The following is a 22,543-nucleotide window of genomic DNA, read 5'->3' as shown; positions in this document are numbered from 1 at the left end:
ATGCCCTCGCTCAAAACCGTCACTGCGCAAAATAGCATCACGTTTGTTTATAGTAAAACAAAATGAAGCGTACAATAGCTCGGTACTTGTTGTTAGAGGCATACGATTAAGTTTTTTTTGTTTGTTTGTTTTTTTGGGAGCGAGCTTTGCAGTACGATTGAGAGGGTAACGTAGTCCAAGTGAAAAGTATCCAAACTCAAACTCATTGCATAAGCTTTTTAATCTCCTGGAGAAACTTAAAAATAAAAGAATCTTTAAGCACTTAACATCGTCATACTTCATTAGGACGTATAACGATCGTAAAATCAGTTTGTTCCCTCACACGATGTCTCAGATCGATGATTTATCACATGTTCACAAGTCACAAATACAGTTATTTCAGCAACGTCACTACCAAAATAAATGTTTCAGTGTGGGATGCGTAGAGGAGCAACATGCACTGGGACAATAAACAGGCTACAACACTTGACTGCAGTAACAACTGCGGCAGTAAGACTTACTTCGGCTATTATAACAATGCACATTCATGGAAAAATAAACATTTTTCATTTACATACTGTATAACAGTCTTTTATAGTGCACTGAGACAATCCTGTTTAGCAAATGTAATTGATGAAATATTTTACTACTCTGATCTACCTTTTAAGGATGTTTATATGAAATTAAAAAGATGTTTTCATAATTGCAGGGCCTGTTTCCAAAAAAGCTTTGTAGTTTTAACACCATCTTAAGTTGTGAGAGTGTGTGCTGAAATGTCCAATTTGCTATCGTTGCTTGACCTTGCCCTCCAACACTTTAATGAAAGCAGGCCCTGTGCATCCATAAGGTAACATTACATCACAAAAAAACAGTAGCAGGACCTCCAGCTCAAACAGGTGGGTGCTCTAAACCTGCAAGTCACACCTATGGCTATGAACACAAACGATGTAGTATTGCCCTCACACCAAGTATCCATTTTACACATAAAAATTCATTTTACAAAGTAGATCTTGGGCATGTTATTATAGTTCAGCAATGATTCAGTGCATGGTTCCACCTTTAAATACAAAAATGACAAGGAACACTGAAACTTTTAAAACTCATACTCAACAGATATCTACACACATTTTTGGTCATTAAAACACCCGTCATTCAGTATGGAGTAGAAATGGCATAGAACAATGGTCTACCAAAAACCTGGAGGAGGAATTCACAATGGATTGCTAATGCATTAACCACTAGTTGCATTATTGGTTTTATACTTGAGTCAGCAGGTGAGTCTTTTTCCACTGTTTTAGTGATGGGCTGCGATCTGCTTGTTCCCTGTCTGTTGAATGGAATGCTGATGGTTGGTGTAAAGGGCTAAAATGTAGTATAATCAATAAAATAAATTAAAATACAAGGGTCTGTCGAAGCAGTGGGGGCAAACTTAGGCTCAGGTCAGCATACTATATTCAACCTCTTTTCCAAGTCATAAAAACATGAAACTCAGCACACAGCGAGACTCAATGTTGCAATACCCGTTCTACAGTAAGAACTGCTCAGAAATCAGCTATGTCAGCCTAAGCTCATTTGTAACCAAGCCAACTCATATCTATTACTCTTCTGGTCATAATACTCCGGTTTATAGTGTAAGTACTGTTCCACAAAGTATCAAAGTACTGCACAGGCCTTTGTAAAACACTGATAGTATAAATAAACTTGTACAGGAGTTTGCATAAAAAGGGCGTTATTTCATAAGGGGAACTAAAAAGAACCAAAACAATCTCAGCTGAGTACAAATGGACTACCAAATACTGAGTTGCAATGCAAGGCCTTCATGAACCAAACCCTCACACAAAAGCTGTTTGATGTCTTCAATGGGAATGCTGTTCAGTGTGGGAAAGATGGAGGGGCTTCCAGCTCCCATCCCGAGTTTATCTGCAGCCAGTCTTTTCTACCCATTCCTTTCTCCTTTCCTCCATCCCTGTTTCTGTTCCCTTTAGGTGTTGATGGCCCTCCAGCGGTCGCTGTCAATGCTGTGGCTTGCCCCATAGGGGCCAGACACCACATCGTCCAGGTAGGCCCCTGACGTGTCTATTTGCGTGCTGGAGTAGGAGCTGTGGTCTAGCTCCCTGCGCCCACCCAGGCTGGCTGTGGACGTGTGGGGCAGGTGGACATCGGGCTCATCCGGCTCATCTATCTGAGATTTGTAGGAGAAGAGGATCTTCGGCTCCGACCTGACGCCGGCAGAGAAAGTAAAGAGGACGAGGAGGGGACAGGCAGAGGAGAGAGCGAGGAGGAGGAGGCAGAGGATCGACAGGGATCTCAATCCGGTGTTGTTATATTATAATCAGTCATTTCTAATGCAGTAAATGCCTACATGTTGTTTACAAATGAATACACTGATGACTGAGTACAATAAAAAAAAAACAAAAGCCAAAACAATAAGTCACAGATTATGGTGCTTTAAGACCTGATCTAATGCCACAAGGCTAATTGATAGCACAAGCCTTTGTGTTTCATAAGTCTACATACCCAAAGAATCCTTTGAGGAACGTTACATAGATGAGGGGAGCAAAGACGGAGAAGTAGAGGAATGTGGTCACGTCAACACAACTGTGCACAAGCACACACACAGTCAGAATCCATTACAAGCCAAGTCACATCTCATTTATTGTTGAATAATGTGAAAAACAGATCATCTACCAATAGTTTTCCATCTAATAATAATACTGCACTCTATGACAGTTAGTTTTACAATGTGGAAAAAAAAAAAATGCAGGAATAAGATATGAAGGAATTTGCATAGTAGATAACAGTTGTAGCCCCCCAAAAAAAGCAAAGAGAGAGAGAGGTCATACCACAAGCCTTCTATGATGCCAGCACACAGCAGAGCACTGCCCACACCCTGCACCATATTCAGCACAGACAGGATAGCAGCATATACATAGAAACTCCTTTTAGCTGCAGAGAGAGAATGAGAAAGCAAGGTTAACAACAAACCCTTTCAAACTTGGACTTTGGGCTTTAAAAAATAATGGTAGCACTGGGGAATTATGATCAGTTAAGATGTCACTCACATGGTAATGATATTCTTTCTCTGACCGGGGTTTTGGGTAGGACAACTATAAGAGTATAAACCTATAGGGAAAACAAGAGAGTCCCCTAGTTAGTTCAGCAAAACCATTTTAAATGGTAAAATACCATCAAGTTTAACTTAAAACACATGCTCTCCATCCAGAAAGAAGTTACCAGAAAAAAGAAGCAGGAGCTGGCCAACCAGAAGTGTCGACCTCCATGACCATAGATATTGAAATCATCAGCTGAGAGATGCTGATCAGGGTACAGAATCTCTAGTGTACCCTGTGACAGGGGGGAGAAAAGAAGAAGGAAAAAAAAAAGAAAAGAAAAAAAAAAAGAGCACATCTTGTCACACCACCACATATACACTTATAATAACTGTAAATAACTGTTTATAAAGTCCTGAACCATACCTGTGTAATGGAGTAAGCCAGTGCTAACACTGCAGTTATGGCCAACACACGTTTGATACTCGACTTACTCTCCAAATGCCCTAACACCACAAAACATAACCCAAGGTATTAGATGACTAAGCGATTAATCTCACTTAACACCACAGTTTTCTGCATGTTTTCATTTCAAATAGGTCAAAGCCTACTTAATGCAGGCCCCATGGCTAAGTGAGCATGAGTTACTGGAAAGATGCAATGCTTTTGATGCAGCAGTGTCGAATTTAGCTAGCAGAACTCCCCAGATTGCCTACCGAAGGCCAGTCCCAGTATGATGACGCTGAGTTCGATGGTGAGCAGGAAGAAGCGCGTGATCTCCCACAGGACCTGGAAGCATCACACAGCCCTTATCAGCATTTATTACTGTACAAACAGCCATGGAGAGTATCCACACCCAGATGCGGTTGTCCTTTGCCCCTTTGAACCATTCTGAAAAAAGACTCTTAGCTGCTAAACGATTTGACAGTGGCTCTACCAGTTCAGAGATCGGTCCTCCCTTCTGCCACCCTCAAGCTTGGGGTTTTTTGTTGTTGCTGTTCTTACAAGTTACTCACAGATCCCCAGGCTAAAGCTGGCTACACACCAACAGCACTTTGTTTTCCACATTAGGTAAAACTACAGCATGAAATGTCCGTGCCATGAGGTACACCCATGACATGTTAATGAGCTTCCTCTCTGCTTGTTGCTTGCTGTCTCTGAGGAAATGCAGAACATTTCTAATGAAAGGTGGTGCTGCTTAACAATAAGCTTCTGATTGCAAAAGGAGAACTTCTAAAACTAAGACAAAAACCTAGATAGTTGCAAACTTCACAGCTGCCCAGGAGAAGGAAGAAAAAGATAAAAAGCACAAAGCAGCATGACTGTTGCTCTCCTGGCCATATTTTACTGCTGTAACCTCCTGCTTTGGATATTTACTTTATATAACAAGGTTACATTAGACTAACCCTAATGTATCACACCTGATCCAATCAAGGGTTTTAGAAAGAAACCATAAGTATATTAAAGTTGTAAGCTTTACATAATGTCCCAAGCTAAACCTTGCAGAAGGGTGGAGGTCAAGCATAGCAGGAATTAACATATGAGCTGTTTTATGATTTGCCAATTAGAACACAATGAACAATTTTCAACGAAGGATATGGACTGATGTCATGAAACACCAATTTGAAGCTACACGGATGAAGCTACCGCTAAAATGGAAACCAATCATAGGAGAGGAGGAAAGCACCTGCTGAATTATATCTGAGATGCGGTGTGAATTTACCTTATCTATTATGATGGCAGCACTTGACACGCTCACAGTCATGGAGACAATAGCACGCGTGATTCCTACGACTGCTACTACAAACACCTTCACCAGGAGAAACACACGCACACACACACACACACACACACACACACACTTCAGTACACAAAAGAAGGCTTTGGCTGTTGACTTTAGCAGTATGTGCTTGTCCCATCTATAAACCTGCCATTCAAAACTTTGCCCAGATGAGTGGAGCAGCAGGCAGTGGAAGCAGCTCACCAGGATGTAGAAAGTAATGAAGATGGGGCTGGAGGTGAGACGGATCTTGGCACGCGCAGATGGAAGCTTCCATATCAGGAATATGAGGAAGGCCACATTAGGCACCAGCAAGATCAGGTCCCAGAAACGCACCCTAATGCAAGGGCCAGACACTGGGATTAGTTACAGTTGTTAGAGCATCATTTTAGTATTATTGCAGCATGGCTGGGTAGGAGAAAAGTTTAAAATGCATCTCCATTTTCTGACAACAAGCAAAAGACTTATTTCATATCAGCCATGTCACAAGACAAGTAGCCTCTGCCACACCACATTCAAAACTGAAAGCTACTTTTATAAACAGTTGGAATTTCCCTAGATAACAGACAGTTACAATTAAATACTGCAAAGTGGACTTGCCACCAAGAGAGAGTAGAAAAGAGGAACTGACTGCTAACATTGTAAATCACAAACACTGCCTTCAACGGTTTGTTACTTTAAGCGAGAAGAGCAAATGCCAATCACAGACCTGAGCTCTGGGCCAGATAAGGGTCCCCATTTGACCTAATATGCATGCATACCTGGATTTGCCAATGTCCTCGTAAAGGATCTGAAGACACCTGTGTGGCTGGGTGATGTTAGCTTCCGAAGGCCCTGTAGGCATGACTGACGTGTTCTCGACGGTTGGAAATGAAGTACCATTGCCGTACTGTGCAAACCTTACCGCCGATGTCACCGTGTCCAGCATGCTGCATTCAAATTCTAAAGGACAACACACCACATTTACCCCCCAACTCCTTCAATATTAATGCAACTGCAAGCTACAGTTCATGAGCTAACAAGAACAAATACGAACCTCCGAGCGAGAAAGAAACGTGCATTAGCTATTAACGCTAGCTATCTAATAGTTTGCCCGGACACGCAGAGGAGCAGTTGCCCGAAAAACGGTAGCGCAATACAATCAAGTTGGTTACCAGGTTAGATGATAAAATAGTCGTTGATGCTTTGCAACCGTAATAACGCATCTACCTGGATATGTTAACCTAAAGGTTATCAATCTAAAATGTAAACAGAAAAACATTATCCTACTCTTAGTCACTTCACGTTAGCTAGCGAGAATAGCAGACTAAATTAGCTAGCCGCAAATCAAGCTAGTTTTTGTAATTGTCTATTTGTAATTATTTCGTAAGTAAAAAAATGCCTGCGACGCCTTTAGGTCATAGTCCACGAAGATAAAAATTATTGGGTTCCTTGTGTAACTAACGTATAGCTAGCCATCGTAGCTGTTTGGCTAACATGTTTAGCTTGCTAGCTATCCAGATGTTTACTCGCAGCAGTACTACTTGATGTAGTAAATGGCCAATAGTGGCTTAGTTATGAAGACCTTCAGAGAACAGCCATGCTGTAACTGCATACATGACATTTACATCTAAGACTACGTTTGCTAACTAACGCTGTCAGATCAAACGCCTTCCATTACGCACTACACGAATTAGCTGCCCAGCTAGTTAGCTATCTAGCTATTTTGGCCCAGCAGGGCCAACATAGCTAGCTAGCGTTCAATAAAAAGTTTCTGCACCATACATGTGGTTTATACAACGGTAAAGCTGTACTATAAATGTGGATTTATTCGAAACAAAAAAGCGTGCGAAGACGTTTAAACTGCATAATTGCACAGCGGTCCTAGCCAGCTAACCTAACGTTAGCATAGCTACAGGGCACAACCGGCTTACGTGTTGGTGTGACAGGACATAACTTAGCTAACCTAGCTCGCTCAGTTGCTAACAAACTTTCGAGTTGTTAATAGCAGCTCAATGTTTACGTAGCTAGCTAGCTGGGTTGAACAATTAATCCCAGTAGCAAGTTATTTTCCAACAGTTGTGTATTGTCAGTAGCTATCAAGCTAACGTTGTGACGGCGTGTCATCGGTATCTGTGAATGGCCTGCTGGTTATTCAGGTAAATTCCTCGCTGGGACTCTAATAGCTAAGCTAACAACAACATAAATAAAATATTGTCTGGCTAACTAGCTGCTTACCTTTACTTGGAGTTATGTCAAATCAAGAGCAGACGTGTTCCGTAATACAGTCAGTAAAGCAGTAAGTAAACAACATAGCTAGTTAGCTAGCTCTATTGATCTCGATCAACCGTCTTTCGCCGTTTACAACTGATCCAAAGAACAGCCAAGTAACCTAGTTAGCTATGACATAAAAGTAACGAGAGGGATCTCCGCTGTAGCTTCAATTCATCGTCGATGCATGTGATTAAAGAACAGCTTCAGAATACAAGTTTAAGAAGTTTCAAAATAAAGGTAACACCATCACACGCCAGAAATTCCAAAGAAAGAAAGTCATTACAACGCTAAACATTATTACTACTACTATTACTACAACTAATACTACAACAATAATTAAAACATTTAAAGAGTTTTTTACACTTTGTAAATAAAGGGGAAAAATAACTTTATTTTTTTACATGGAACAATTACACACATTTGCATATTTTTCATTTAGTCATTGAGAAGAGAGAGAGAGAGAGAGAGAGAGAGAGAGAGAGAGAGAGAGAGAGAGAGAGAGAGAGAGAGAGAGGTTGCTTGCTTGCTTTATTGCCAGGGGGAACTTGACAAAGAATGTGAGAATAACAAATACTTTGTTTGCCTAACAAAACCTTAATAACTACCTTTACAAACAGCAGTATGTTACTCACACAGCGTTATTCGAGCATTAGGCTGACCAGACATCATCCTCACAGCTAAACAGATAGGCTTTGTGAAGCTCACACTGAATGTATGCAGGTGAGTTTTGGCTCCATTAATGCAGCTAATGCTGTAAAATGCCACACTCTTGTTGCTGAAGCTCAGACGGATCTCCACCTTCCGCAGAGACGTGGTGCGCATAAGTGGAATGTCCTGTCCTCCCTCATATGCCCTGAGAAGGTTATTACACCACATCAGACACCAAGCTCCAGTGCTGCTCTCCAGACCACTTCCACTACCAGAGCAAGGCAGCCCTCTATAGCACACCCCTAGCACCCAGGAGCAGCCTTCAGCCACCACACTCCAACAGTGCTCTCCTTTGGAGAAGCTTTGAGAGCTCAGAGCCTGAAGGAAGCTGGTGAACCGGTTCGGTCCAGCTGGATAAGGCTGTTTGGAAGCAGTAAAAGACACTGTTTTGAGATCTTCAGATAGGACCAAATTAGGATGCAGTGTCTCTGCATCAAAGGTCACTTCTGAAGGGTTAAGAATAGCTCGTAAACGACGTTGGGCAGCCCCAAGATTGAGACGGAGTTGGTAGTTGTGGCATTCCATTTCCACATACATGCCAGCCATGTTGGTGCTTGCAGCCTCTGCATCAATCTGTTCGATTTCCAGAGGATTTAACATCAGGCTGGCAGCACGCATCTCAATGTCCAGAATCCCTTCACTGAATCTGACTTTGTCTTGCTCATCCAACAGGGTGTTAGCCTGGAGCTCTGCCTTCTTCAGCTGCCTATGGAGATCTAACACCTTTTGGACCCTGCTCTCCTCAGCCTCCGCTCTAGACTTCAGCTCAGCCTCTAGTAGTTTCATCCCTGCTGTGCTGTAGCTCCTCAGAAGCTCCATCATCTCTTCCAGTAGTGCCTTCACCTCAGCTCTAAGGGCAGCATGTGATGCCGTGACTGCAACTTCTCTTTCCTTTACCTTGGCCAGCAGATCATCCACAAGTGTAATCTTCTCTTGGAGGTGTGCCATCACTGGAGTTAACCTTAACTTGTTCTTGCTTGACTCATCAAATGCTGTGTTCCCTGTGGATACCCCTTCTGCTAAGTCACCCACTCTATTAAATTCATCTTTCTCCTGGCTAGAGGAACGGTGCTCATGACAGCGCTCCATCTCTATATCCACTTCTTTCTGGAGTGCCCCTCTGGCTGCTTGCATAGTTAAAGATTCCTCTGTGGGAATTTTGTATTCTGGTACTTCACTCTGCAGTGATGCTGAATTTAAGCTTCAGGAGGGGGAAAACAGACAGAAACAGCTGAGTTCCAGGTTCAAAGCACTATGAGAAAAACCTAAAGCCATGGCATACGTCTCTCGGAACTCTGAAAGACAGTGGAATACTGGTAAGTCTCCAGCTAAATATGCGTTTTGCCATCTGCACAAATACATTTACATTTACAAATACAGAGAGCAGTCGAAGATAACACAGCTAATCGTGTTAAAGTTTATGTGACACATTCGCTGAATAGTCGAGCTTTTCTCCTCTATATTTCACAACGTATAACATTTGTTAAAGCTAGGTTAATTAGTTAGATTACATTTTCTCCCCAAGATAGAACCAGGGCTTTAAAAATCTGTTTAATGGTTCAGTTATGCTATGCAACGAAGAGTTTATCAAATAGACTAAAACCGCGATAGAGCCACGTTTAATTACTATATACTTAAAAATCAGTTTATTATAAACTTAGTTTCGTTTTCTGTAGACTATAATAACCAAAGCCACCAATAGACTACAGCCATAGTAGAAAACGAACCTTAAGATCACATTTAGTCAATCTTAAATATTTGACTCTTTCGTCGTTATGAATAGTCTACATAACTAATATTAAATCCTTTAACATTCTGTGGTAAGTAGCTAGATTACACACCTGTCCACGTTGGACATCCGCATGGCGGATCATTGGCGATTTGGTTAGGGTGGCTCCCTAAGGAACATTGCTTAACAGTTACGGAAAAATAAATACGCTAGCATACTACTAACAGTTAACGTCGTGACGCGACCTCCGGTCGTGTGTCTTTCACCAAGAAACGCCCAGTTCCATGTGGGAAGATTTTTTTTTTTTTTAAACAAAACGTTAACCTTTTTATTACAAACACAACCAACATTATAACAGAATAAGAGTCCCCCAATTTCATATTACGCAGAACATAGTCTGTTATTACGCTGTTCACCCTTACATCCCTCCATTTAAATAATATTAAATGTGAGATCAAATATACAAGCAAAACGGTATATTTGTAACTAAGCAAGCTTTTAGTCATGAAGTAAAATACGAGGAGTAAAAAAACGATCATACAAAAAAAAAAAAAAGGTTTTGAATGTAATCATTGTTCGGCACGACAATCGCCCGGTTTCACGTCGTTTCCCGAGGTGGAAAATCTTTTTCTATCAAACTTGAGCGGTCAAATGCATCAGTACTAGTGCCACAACAAAAAACATTTTACAGCAAATTACTTCAAGTTTGTGCTGTTACCTACTGAAGAGAAGTATTCCTCAGTGCTTACTGGCGTTTGTGATTCGTTCAAGTAAATCATGTCAAAATGTATGAACGCAATTACTCAGGTATAAAATAGTAAGATATGAATAAATGGGTCGATATAAAATACTTCCTAAATACTAAGCCTACAGAGAAGCGCTGCTATCTATTCAGAAACAGCGTGTGAAACATAACTCTTTTCTCATTTCTGTTGAATAACACCAATATTTAATGTTTATACCTTTGACACTAACATTAACATGTAAGATAACTTAATTGCACACGCTCGTCTGAAATCACACTACGGTAGCATAAGTGAATTACCTTAAAACACCATGCGATCATCTTTAGCTATTCTGACAAAACTGCTGCATCATTTCGCTCAGAGGAGACGTGCATTGTGGTTACAGCTCTGTAACTCTAGTTTGGCATATTATCCAAACCCTGACAATCAAAGGCATATTTCAAGAATGTAAATGGTTTGACACGATTAGACAAAGACCCAAGGACGTGGTTTTTGTGTGTGCATGCGTGAATTTTAAAATACAAGAGATACCACTTTCCCCCATTAGATTAGCTTACTCTACATTTCTTCCATACATGTATATTTAGCAAAGAAAGAAGAGTTGAATTCATTGAGGCTATGTACAGATACAGTCACTAAATTTTAGTACATCCTGTAGTGTATACATGTGTATGCTATTGCATAAAAGGCACCATCGTACTGTGGGTCACAGGATACACTCATCTGTATAGTGTTCTATCCATGGTAAGGTGAGACAATATGAGAGAAGCCTGAGTAGTATGAAGCATAAATTGGGAGCAGGCGAAGATAGCTGTGGAAGTCTAGAGTAAGGAGAGATCCAGTGGAGAGAGGGGCTCTCGCCAATAGGAGAAGTGGCTAAATTCTGGATGATCAAAAGCCGTAGTCTGGCCTTTAGAGAGCAGAGGAAAGATGTGTTCCACCATCTCACTCAGGTGGTTGTATCTGGGAAACACATGCAAAATATACAAGTTTAACACCTATTATAATACATGTTATAATAATCTTTTTATTGTCCGTGTTCTTGGTTCTAATGTGACCGTGCATGCGTGTTCGCGTTTCCTTACGAGGACTTGTAGCTTTTACTTTTCTCCTGTATGAGCTCTCCTTTCGGATTCACAGTGAAGATACGTGTCTCTGGTACTCTTACTTTCTTATATGCAAACACATCCTACACCCATACCAGCCCCACCGCCAAGACACACACAGAAACATGTTACTCTTTGAGATAAAAACCAAACCTTCAGACACCATTATCCTCTATGAGATACCGCAGGCCTACTGGTTGCCTTTTACCTAGTAATCATGCTTACATTGGTCCTGTTACCGAAAGCAGCATAGAACGGTTGTTGATACGGACTGAAGAGTTCTCTAATGTCGTTCAGGCATGTGATCTTGAACACCTCCGGCTTCTTCTCAATCACCTCCCTATAAACAGAGGTGAACAATATGTTAGAGTAGATACATTTTTCTGTAAACAAACAAACAATTAAAAAAAAAAACCATGCCACAGCAAAGGCAAACCACTTCAGAGCGCGTGTTTACGTACCTGTGTAGAGCTGAGAATAAGCTGCTCGGAGCGAGCAGTACAGGCCCTTTGGGTAATACAATGCCTTTTTCATTGACCCACTGCAGATAGCCCTTAGTGATGTCTGCCATGCCTATGGCACGGGCTGAACAGTACAGAAACTTGTAGCCATTTCTGGGGAAATGCAGCACATGCACACACACCAGATCACACAATCAGTACTGCCGATATCGTTTCGCTCGTGGTGCCAGCACCACGCTACCATGCCCCGACTGTTGTGTTTGAAATGCATATGCATGCGGCTCTCGGTAAGCAGTACTGGCATGTGCTGCAGGTGATTTGGGAGCAGTGAGAAGGGCTGAGCTTCTGCAGAGAGGTTTGCTAGCATGCGTATCTCTTACTGGTGTATTCTGTGGTAAAGCTTGGCGATGCCTTGGTGGGTCCAGTCTTTCCCCAACTGTGGCAGAATATGACCTAGTGCATCTGACCTGGAATTGCAAAATGTAAAAAATGTTAATTGTACATGGAGGTGTATACACACACACACACACACACACACGAATATACGCACTTGGTGATGGTGCCATCGATATCTGAGATTATGACTTTATCATTCCAGTTCCATAGATAGATGGCTGCTTCACAGCGACAGGTTCCCTGGTACTGAGTGGTCACACTGAACACAATTGCATTTGCTCCCTCCCGTAAATTAAGACATTCCTAACACAAACATACACACGCAACATTACAGATGAATGTATGTATTAAAATAAAATACATTTAAAGAAAAGTGGGAAATCTGTAATAAGGATAGATGAATAAATAACAAGACAATGGGGCCTCTACACAGTTGAAACAGCAAAAGCAGGATAGTGGAGCTCTTACTATTTGCTGGGAGGTGAGGCGCAGGGATTTGCGGTACACCTGGCTCATGCATTGTGAGGTGCTCATGGCTTCAGCTCCACTCTTCTGTTTCTTGGAGTCAGTTACATCATCATCACTGGACAGCTGGCTAGAGTAATCCCTACACACACAGGAATGTTGGCTTCTATTTTCACTAAGAAAACAAATGGGACCCTTTTAAAGACAATATGGGTGTTAAGAGATCTGCATCTAAAATCCAATAGCTACGGGAGACTCTTGATATAGGAGCAAGTGTAATAATCATTTCATGATATTTCAATGAGGAAAAAGACAACAGGTTAAAGGTCAACGGTAGTGGTAGCTCAGTGGTTAAGGTACTTGACTAGTAATCAGAAGGTTGCCAGTTTATGCCCCACTGCTGCCCAAGTGTGCGCAGTCCTAACTGTAAGTCGCTTTGGATAAAACTGTCAGCTAAATGCCATAGGTGTAAATGCAATGTGCCCAAAGCACAAACATCGGTCTTACTTTAGTGAGGGAGATACAGGAGGGGAAGAAGAGGCCTCAAGGTGATTTTCATCTGAGCCAGGTTTAGAACTTGGCTAAGAAAAAATTATAAAGAGAAGAAATAAAGAAAGAATAAGAGTGAGACAGAAAGGAGATAGGAGACAACTGATGTGACTCATGACTGTACTTCTCAATGTTGTGGTGATGGAGAATTAAGAAACAGAACTGCAGCAGTATTGATGCCATTATGCCACTCCCTAGTGTTGTGCAAGACACTGTCATCTACAATCAAGACTCATTCATTAGTGCTGACTTCTTCCTTTTACAACTGCACCTGGTTATTGTCCATGTCTTTCCTTCTCCAGGAAAACCACCAGCGGGCAGACTTCTTAGGCATCTTCACCGTCACCAGCTGCTCAACTGTACTCTGAGTAAAGAGAAACATTTTTTTAAGACAAAAAAAACAAACCCAAAAAAAACCCCAAAAACATTTTTTTATTCATATACTGAATCATGCTCCAGGGTCATTCTCCCATCCAGCTCCTAAGTCCATGAATGATGGCATAAGCCTATATAAAGTATATCAGAGGTGTACCTTTGGCAAATTCTTCTGGAAAGCTTGCATTGACAGAATCATTGGAGCAGCAACTGCCCAGTTGTAATAACTAAAAGGTGAGCAGCAGAAATCAATCACTAATTACCAGGGAGAATATGCTCTTGTGCAAATAGAACTAAAAATCCCATACTCTTGAAAAACATCTACTGCTTTTATGTTTTGGAAAACTGGAAAAATTTCACTAACTTTGAATTGATGCAGATGACAAGGTTTGGATCATCAATAATTCCAGGATTGTTCACAAGGTCTTGATACTTCACAATATGCTCCATAAATTTCTCTGCAACAAAGGGCACAAGGAAATCCCAAATGTCCATGCTTATATTACTGGCTCTAAGCTACACCTGGGACACAGCTGACCTCTCCTTCCGTCTCCTCTCCCATCATGCACCCTTTCTCTACCTTTGTTGATCTGCCTTGTGTGGTCCTTGGTCCCGCAGAGGGACAAGGAGATGTCCAGCGTGTCAGTGGTTGAGTCAGACAGGTACTCTGTGCCACTGTCCACGTTTCCTGTGCTCAGAGGCTGAGGAGACATCTGGCTAGATTGTGGGGAGGTCCTGGGCAGTTGGATGGAACTGAGCTCAGCGCCAGACTGAACAGCTGATTCACCGTCACTGAACAAAGAAACAAACAGGGCAGAGCTGGACTGGACTGAAGAAAGGGAGGACTAGTTATGGTCAGGCTGGTTATTACCGTATTTTCTTAGTTGGACTACCCAGAAAAAAAACAAGTTTTGATGCATACATGCAAAGATTCTGCACGTGCCTTTACTACAGAATAGCACAGTGCAGCATGTGTGCTGTAGGCCAAGCCGCATGGACATATGCAGGGGAATTTAAAACCTCACCTTCTTGGGAAATATAATGCAACCGCTTCAGGGTTGAGACTGGACAAGTCATCCAGATAGATGTCTGCTGGCCCTAAATGCTGACTGCGCTTGCCTGTGCACAGAATTAAAAATAAGCGAAATAGGAAACTTCATCTACATTTAAGAAAAGTGATGGTTTTAAGTTCAACTAAATTAAATCAGAACAATGCTGAATTTCTCCGTGTGGATGAAATGGCACCAAGGCCCACCCTTTTTCCTTTCCTGGAGTTCTGCTGCCTTAGACGGGGACTGGGAAGAGCCCGGCGACTCCACTAATTGCATGACTTTCATGGGTTGTGTCTCCGCATCCTTATTGTCCTGTTGGGTGTGTGTGTCTGCCCATTCCTCCACCTCAGCAAGTCCTTCACTGAAAGCTTCAATGCCACTGTCTTTCTCTGTCAAAGCTGCCTTTCCTGCCGCACTCTGTGGAGTTGTCTTGCCGATTAAGTCCACTGAGGTAGCTAATGTTTCTGGCCGACCCGTGCCTACAGCGTCAGTCTGGTTCCTCTGGTGGTCAGGCGAATCTGAGACAACAGTGATCACACTAACGGCAGGAGCAATGTTGCCATTAGCAGAGTTAAGTGGATTAGCAATTCTAGCACTACCGTCTGTGCTACATGTGCTAATTGTGTTAACTGTGCAATCGATCAGACCATTTAGACCCTGAGGTCCTGAGACGTGCCGAAGGTCGTCCGTGGCTCCAGGCTCCACCTGGTCCAGCCTGAGTGGGGAGGCACGCTGCTTGGGTCGGGAAGCCTCTGGTGTACCATTTGGGGTGGAATGCGAAACTCTGGGCAAGTTATCTGAGAGACGAGGCTCCGTTACAAATGTCCGAGGTTCCGGTCTCACCACAGTTACCATTTCCAGGGGGGTGGAGGACTCCATGTCTATTGAGGCCTGACGTTGGATGATGCGGAAGTGGGATTGGTCAGAGGGGACTGAGTGCGAGTGGTCAGAGGGGAGGAAGAGGAAGGAGGGAACACGGGGCAGGTCTCCGGTTCGTTCTGTCTGGCACACCTGAGGGTCAGACACACATCTCATCAATTAGACTTTGATTCTCAAGTGCATAATGGCCACTTTAAGGTTGCACCGAGGTGTAGTACAACACCTTGGGAAAACCACCCCAGTTCCACTGCATTTGAGGCCCTGATGTTTCCTGAGGCTTCACCAACAACTCAGAGTCGCTCTTAGGGGATGAAGAACGACTATAGAAAACACTGTGGAGTGGGAGAGAGGTAGAGAAGAGGCAGAGAGTTGAAGGACAAAGAGAAGAAGGGAAAATGAGCAATTATTGCATCAACAATGTTACATTTATTGCATTAGGAGAAGAGACAGGATTACAATAAGGAATGTAAAGTGTTATGGTATTTTTACTGGAACATAGATTCTTTGATAATGAGTGTTACCTCTCAGTAGGAGAGCACTCTCCATCAGAGTGGGGGTGCAGGTCTTTGGTCTGAGTTCCAGTCAGATCCTCGCTTGGCTCCTCAGAAAGAGAGTAGTACACAGACTTACTGTGGAAACACATTAAGAACAAAAATAAAAACCCCAAGCATACTAATGTCATTCACAATACACATATACCCGATATTCAAAAGACAAAAATATCCTGGATGTCAGAGAATGCAGTGCCCACTGATTTACATATAAATGTTTTCACTACTGGATATAAAACATTGACAGAATTTGATTTGCTGTTGATGTGAGATCTAATTTGATCAGCAAAACTGGCTTTTTAAAACCGAACACCGAATGACAGCAGCTTCAACATAATTCTTCTTACAAGCTGAATACAGACACGGACCTCGCCATCATGGGTGACACAGGTTCCTCTTTATTGAGCTCCTGCTCCGGGGTCTCCCTCTCCTCCGAGGACGAGCTACAATCTTCCCGGGGGTGCGCATCGCAGCGGGCACGCTTACGTCTTCGCTTTTTCCTCCGGGTGGAGGAAGACGAGGTGGTGCTGGAGGGAGACTCCGTCACCTCGGAAAACTGTGGAACCTCGATGGGGATAGGGGAGGTGCAGAGGTGAGCTGGCAGCCCAGCCTGAGAAAGAGAAAGTAATAATATTTCTAATATATTACAGCCTCCTGACAGCTTTTGAAGACCATTTTACCGCCTTATAGCACACTGACAGTGATAATACCTCCAAGTTTTCACTCTCTTCCACAAAGAATGCCTCTCCATTATCCCCAAGCTTCATGTGCAGGTCAACAGGCTTGCCATTGATCTCAATATCCACCTGAAAATACAATGGTAGTAGACATCAAAGGATGAAACACACCAGACCGTAACCCAACCTTCTAGTCAGTTCAAAGGCCCCTGTTCCTTAGATGGATATTCCATATTCCTGAGCCGCCACAGCCCGCGTCTTACCACTTTCTCCTTGGAGCGCAATACTCCTAGTTTCCCAAAGCGCACATGGAAAGGAGAGCACTGGAGACTGCCGTCTGGCTGCCGCACAACGATGATGTCAATGCCCCCAGTGAGTGTGGCGGGGTTCAGGCCACGATAAAGCTCCTTGACCGTTACAAAGACTGTCTCTGCTAACTGACCCACGTAGTTCATGGTCTGGGACTGAGAGAGACAACAAAACAGAGAAAAAAAGAAACAGACAGAGTTGGTAATATAAACTTTAAGTTACTAGATTTAATTTTAATGATTAAAGAGTATAGAGGGAATGGATATATGATCAAGACGACTTAACTGCCCTTCCAAAAGCATTTACGCTCACAGCACCAACACAAAACATGACAAAGAAACAAAGAAAATACAGGCTGCACTAATACTTAAAACAATAATACTCAATATTCAAGGCGTAGCAAATGTTTATTTTGCTGAGTCAACTGTTCTAGCAAACAAAATAGTGACTTAATAGCCTCTTTTAACCATAACTATTTTAATGACCTTATGGTGTCAAGTATGCAGACATTTGCACATTAACTTGGGCACATGCAGTGTTCCACAGACACACAAAAAGTAACTGCACTAACTGCATGGGTGATTCATGGTAGTGTCTAAAGTCATGTAGCCAACACAAAAATGATTCCAGCTTTTCACTGAAAAAAAAAAATAGCGCTGTCCCCTGAAAATTGACAGCAATTCGAACAGGCTGCAATTCAAATCTTATAGCATATCCAGCCTTTTTATTATCAGTCTTAAATGCTCAAAAATATGTTTTTATGACGGTGTTGCATTTGACTGTGTTAATATGATCGAAATCATCACTGGAACTCATGGCAATGGATTTTCTGATTGCCCAACGTTCCATAGGAAAAACTAATAGTTGAATCTTCATATAGAACAAGATACAATTTGACTGTCAAATTTTGGAGATAGCTACAGCCCTACTATAAATGCAGACATGGTACTAAGTGTTAACATTTCTTTTACTACGTGTCTGCAGCTTAATAAGGAAACAAGGCCTAGAGCTAGACTGTAGGAGACTAGCCTTGCTAATTACATGTTTAGTGCATCAGTAGATTGTAATAGGCTAATCCTCCATGAAATCTTAATGCGTGAAAAACTTCATGAGTGCTCCGACTTGATCTGACTGTTTTGTGTTTAATTAGCAGGTGTGACTTCAGGAACAAGACCCAACATGAACATCAAAGATAGGTGCACTCAAACTCTGACCTCACAGGTGAAAAGGAACTTACCTCATCATCATGTGTTATCATCTTACAGCTCTATGTTGCACACACTCTCTCGTAAAATGTACACAGGTAAAGACCAAGGGAATCATCCAAATGGTTCGAACATAGTCTTAGCTGTCAGCCCTAATCCCAGATTTTGTATTAATAAACTGCAGGACTGCTTCTATGGCACACTACCTCAGAAATGAGCTTTAAAGAGCTTGGCTACAGCTATTTTCTTAGGTTTTAACTAGGTAGATTTACTCATCTACAGTTAGTCAGATTTTATTCAATTAGTTTGAATCAACTAATTTAAAATAATGAACCAAACACCCAAAACATAAACAGGCTGGGCAACAGTCTACTGAGTTAACAATAAAAGCATTTTAAGGCTCTTTCTAAATCAGCCAGTAATGACAGGGAGGAAGTATGACCTCTTACCCAGAGTTTGGGTTAGAGCTGCCCCGCTCCTGTCGTTAGTCAGGATCCAAAACCATCTCCATCCCAAAACCTGAGACACTTTCCCAGGACTCTTTGAATGCAGCTATCTCCCAAGACTACCATCCAGATTTCATAGCGTATGGAGTCGCCATGTTAGGGTGAGCCAGTACAACTACAGGACTAATTTCTCTCGTTTCAGTTCTCTTTCTGTGGTTTTACTGAGTTAGTTTGTCAGTGCTAGTGTCTATGTCTATGTGGAATGGACAACAAAGTAATGCTGCTGATAACACTATGAGAGAGACCCAGTATATTCTCTCTCTCATTAACCACTCCAAAACACATACACACTAGTCTCTCTCTCACCCTCTCGTTTTCTTTTTCCCTCATAAAAACACAAAGACAAAATGCAAAATACAGCCTCTAGACACACAAACACACACACACACACACACACACACACACACACACACACACACACACACACAAACACACACACACACACACACAAACACACACACACACACAAACACACACACACACACACACACACAAACACACACACACACACACACACACAAACACACACACACACACAAACACACACACACACACACAACACACACACACACACACACACACACACACACACACACACACACAAACACACACACACACAAACACACACACACACAAACACACACACACACACACACACACACACACACACACACACACACACACACACACACACACACACACAAACACACACACACACACACACACACACAAACACAAACACACACACACACACACACACACACATACACACAAACACACACACACACACACACACACACACACACACACACACACACACACACACCTGCTGCACGTGACAGGTCAGCAGTTTGTGTCAGACTCAGCCATTCTTTTCACTCCTGTTTCTGTGCTGATTCACTAACAAGCTGTGACCTGACCTGTGTACATGTGAGGTGATTGAGTGTGTGCAATATGTGAGGGTGTGAAAATGGACAGAGACCAGAGGTGTATAATAGAGTACAGACTGTAGGCATTTTGTCAAATAAAGGTGAAAAGCAGAATAAGACTGTGACTTCAGTGCTGAGAGACAGTGACAGATGGGCAATGGGATGATGAGACAGTCGATGGTGGTTAATGTAGTGCATCAGACCACAGCATGGTAAAACTGCTCATTTGCAAATGCTTTCAGTAAACCGACAGTAAACAAGAAACATACGGTGTTTCTTGTTTACTGACGGTGTATTGAAAGCATTTGCAAACACCAGCAGTTTGGCTCTGATACAAAGCCCTAAGGCCCACTAGGTCAGCTGTTAAATGCCAGCTGGGACATCTCACTTACACCAGAGGAAAGGACGGGCTAAGATGATGAAACACAGTGTATGCAGTGTACTGAGTTTACACCAAATTCATAATGTCTTAGCCTAATGATTATTAATGATTCTTCATTAAATAGTTCATGTAATCAGTGTGTATTATTGGCTTCTAAACTTGTCACTTAGATGCTGAAGATATATTGTAAACCTTTTTCAGTTGTTTTGACAAATATAGTGACTTCATACTCTTGTTTAATTATTATATTAAGCATCAGAAACTCATAAAAACAGATACAGGTTGTATAGATTGCATGTAGACAATTATATATTGTCTAATAACTACTGTGGATCTAAATGAGTTACATGGTTTAACTGTATAACAGAGTGTGTAGGTTACAGCCATATTGACTGACTAAATTAATACTTATTGTAGGGTATAGCTTATGTTGTTTAACAAACTCTAGCACTTATTGTCTATAGCACTTATCATTGTTTAAGATAGACCTTATGTATTTTGTACTTCTAGTTATCAGCATTCATCGCTGTATTCTACAGTATTCTAGTTCATTGGTATGTTTGATTCTAACCTACTGTACTGTACTAGTATATATTCTATGTGTAAATGACAAAGCACTTTTGTAAGTCGCTCTGGATAAGAGCGTCTGCTAAATGCCGTAAATGTAAATATATTAAGATTTATATTAAAATTTATATTAAAGATTCATTGCAGGTATTTAAATTGCTTATTTTCCCCCAAAGTGCCTTTGTTTTCTAACAGTTCAGTTCCTACATATTTAGTGAATGTCCACTGGAGAGTCACTGTGGCTCGATTAAAATCTGAAGCAGGCTACCTGTTCCTATTATTTTTAGACATCCTGTACAAACAGAAAAATTGAAAGGCATTTTTCCAGGTCAGAAATTCTGGGAACATCGGAGATGATATTTAACATTCCTATCAACATGAGATGAGACTTCATAACACTATAAATATTAAATGGGCTAGCTAGCTAGCTAGCTGTGCTTCTTGGTTCTTTAACGTCTTATCTAGATAGCTTTATGCAATACAGTGGCTCCTTCCAACTTTATGAAGTGTTTTTATATGTAATTTTGCTAGCTACATAGTATATGTTGCTACATCTATTAAATATCTAGGTAAATGTACAAAACAGTAAAAACTCGCGACAAATCAACAGTTTGTCACAAGTGAATGTTTTCCTGGTGTCCGTGACTGCCTTGCCTGCCGTGTTGACTTGTTCAGTACTGAATGAGAATTTGCAAGTAACAAGCAATGTTACAGTGCGTTTCAAGGCTGGATGTTACAGTGCGTTTCAAGGCTGGATGTTACAGTGCGTTTCAAGGCTGGATGTTACAGTGCGTTTCAAGCCTGGATGTTACAGTGCGTTTCAAGCCTGGATGTTACAGTGCGTTTCAAGCCTGGATGTTACAGTGCGTTTCAAGCCTGGATGTTACAGTGCGTTTCAAGCCTGAAACACATGCTGTGGCTCACCTTGTTCGCCTCGAAGTTGGAACTTCTAGTTAGCTAGAAGAAGCCTAAAAGCTTGAAAAATATACATTTCCATTAGCTAGATATCGAACTCTATAGTTAGCTAGACGCGTTATTTATCTGAAAAGTTCAATAAGAGAAAATACGCATGTATATCCAATAAGTCAAATAAAAACAACTGAACGTCGCTCATTACAGTTCGCCAAGTAAATTTACAAACTCACAAACGAAACGATATGAGTTTTAGGGTTTGGTAGCTAACAAGGTTAAGTTGGCTAGGTTAGTTAAGGTAGGAAACTGCTAACGTGTTGTCAGGACCTCATAACACCACCTAATAATAATAATAATAATAATAATAATAACAACAACAACAACAACAATGGCAGCCTGGAAGCTACACAACGCATTTCGCTACTGGGAATTAACTACCTAACTATGATTTAATACGAATGACGAAATACGGAAGATTTATTAGCTAGTTAACGTTGTTGCTTATATTTGCCCAAACGACACGTACAAATACTTAAATATAAAACTAGCTAGCTGATGACGCTCTTACCCTTACCTTATCTACGGCGAGTTCTTGTATAAAGTTCTCAAACTTCCGGACGCAAAGCCACATTCAATACATATCCAAGGTTGATGACGACACGCCTTCAGTACCGCTCCGCAGCCGCTCATACGGCTGTGCTGTTCAATATTGACCACTGCCACTGGAGGGCATTAAGAGTCAAGAACTGACGATAGAATTTTAATATCAGAATAAGTTATATTGGACAAAAGTGCAGAACATACAGTGAATTTGTCAATAGTCCCTACACTACGTGAAATACAGTTAAAATGCTTATGCCTATGTAAAACAATAAGACAATCTAAAGCTATCTACTTCAAGGCATATCTACACTAATATGCTAAATAATGTGTAACACCCAGTCCTGTATTTTTTGTGGAATAACAGTACTTCCCAT

At 41.6% G+C, this 22,543-nt stretch overlaps 3 protein-coding genes across 4 annotated transcripts; all 3 read right to left on the bottom strand.

The window, feature by feature from the left end:
* Window positions 1–202: 202 nt before the first annotated feature.
* On the bottom strand, window positions 203–7,258 carry tpra1 (transmembrane protein, adipocyte asscociated 1). Its single transcript, XM_026997602.2, has 11 exons — window positions 7,027–7,258; window positions 5,571–5,751; window positions 5,014–5,146; window positions 4,753–4,839; window positions 3,746–3,818; window positions 3,456–3,535; window positions 3,214–3,324; window positions 3,042–3,102; window positions 2,823–2,925; window positions 2,497–2,577; window positions 203–2,198 (listed from the first exon to the last, which is right to left on the bottom strand). Exons 2-11 carry the CDS (start codon window positions 5,735–5,737, stop codon window positions 1,961–1,963), a joined length of 1,134 nt encoding a protein of 377 aa, XP_026853403.2. The 5' UTR covers window positions 5,738–5,751; window positions 7,027–7,258; the 3' UTR covers window positions 203–1,960.
* Window positions 7,259–7,526: 268 nt separating this feature from the next.
* Window positions 7,527–9,644, bottom strand: trim107 (tripartite motif containing 107). Its single transcript, XM_035524094.1, is given in 3 exon segments — window positions 7,527–8,903; window positions 8,906–8,960; window positions 9,612–9,644. Coding segments are annotated over 3 exon segments (1,305 nt in total). The 3' UTR covers window positions 7,527–7,686.
* zgc:123305 (uncharacterized protein LOC641489 homolog) lies at window positions 8,880–22,227 on the bottom strand. 2 transcript variants are annotated; one of them, XM_026997615.2, is made up of 22 exons: window positions 22,141–22,227; window positions 21,579–21,629; window positions 17,020–17,220; window positions 16,790–16,885; window positions 16,448–16,689; window positions 16,050–16,157; window positions 15,752–15,860; window positions 14,853–15,660; window positions 14,623–14,716; window positions 14,178–14,389; window positions 13,962–14,055; window positions 13,755–13,824; window positions 13,494–13,586; window positions 13,181–13,254; window positions 12,677–12,815; window positions 12,363–12,511; window positions 12,193–12,279; window positions 11,813–11,965; window positions 11,577–11,691; window positions 11,331–11,434; window positions 9,612–11,208; window positions 8,880–9,065 (listed from the first exon to the last, which is right to left on the bottom strand). In XM_026997615.2, the coding sequence occupies exons 3-21, from the start codon at window positions 17,209–17,211 to the stop codon at window positions 11,067–11,069; spliced, it is 3,081 nt and encodes a 1,026-aa protein (XP_026853416.2). In that variant the 5' UTR covers window positions 17,212–17,220; window positions 21,579–21,629; window positions 22,141–22,227; the 3' UTR covers window positions 8,880–9,065; window positions 9,612–11,066. The 2 variants fall into 2 exon arrangements, with proteins under 2 accessions (XP_026853416.2, XP_026853417.2); XM_026997616.2 differs by having other exon boundaries at window positions 16,448–16,644.
* Between the last annotated feature and the right edge of the window lie 316 nt (window positions 22,228–22,543).

Source organism: Electrophorus electricus, chromosome 3, assembly GCF_013358815.1.
Source record: "Electrophorus electricus isolate fEleEle1 chromosome 3, fEleEle1.pri, whole genome shotgun sequence".
Classification (NCBI taxonomy): Eukaryota; Metazoa; Chordata; class Actinopteri; order Gymnotiformes; family Gymnotidae; genus Electrophorus; species Electrophorus electricus.
Note: the sequence above shows the minus strand (reverse complement) of the source record. Positions and strands in the feature narration are given on the sequence as shown.

Excerpts from the sequence above, each read along its gene's own strand:
- tpra1 (XM_026997602.2), bottom strand. The coding sequence starts at position 5,737 with ATGCTGGACACGGTGACATCGGCGGTAAGGTTTGCACAGTACGGCAAT. Across the intron at positions 4,840-5,013 it reads TCATTACTTTCTACATCCTG|GTGTTTGTAGTAGCAGTCGT; the intron begins GTGAGCTGCTTC and ends CTCCTGGTGAAG. Across the intron at positions 2,578-2,822 it reads GGCATCATAGAAGGCTTGTG|TTGTGTTGACGTGACCACAT; the intron begins GTATGACCTCTC and ends GCTTGTGCACAG.
- zgc:123305 (XM_026997615.2), bottom strand. The coding sequence starts at position 17,211 with ATGAACTACGTGGGTCAGTTAGCAGAGACAGTCTTTGTAACGGTCAAG. Across the intron at positions 16,158-16,447 it reads GTGTCACCCATGATGGCGAG|TAAGTCTGTGTACTACTCTC; the intron begins GTCCGTGTCTGT and ends GTGTTTCCACAG. Across the intron at positions 11,209-11,330 it reads AGTAAAAGCTACAAGTCCTC|ATACAACCACCTGAGTGAGA; the intron begins GTAAGGAAACGC and ends TGTGTTTCCCAG.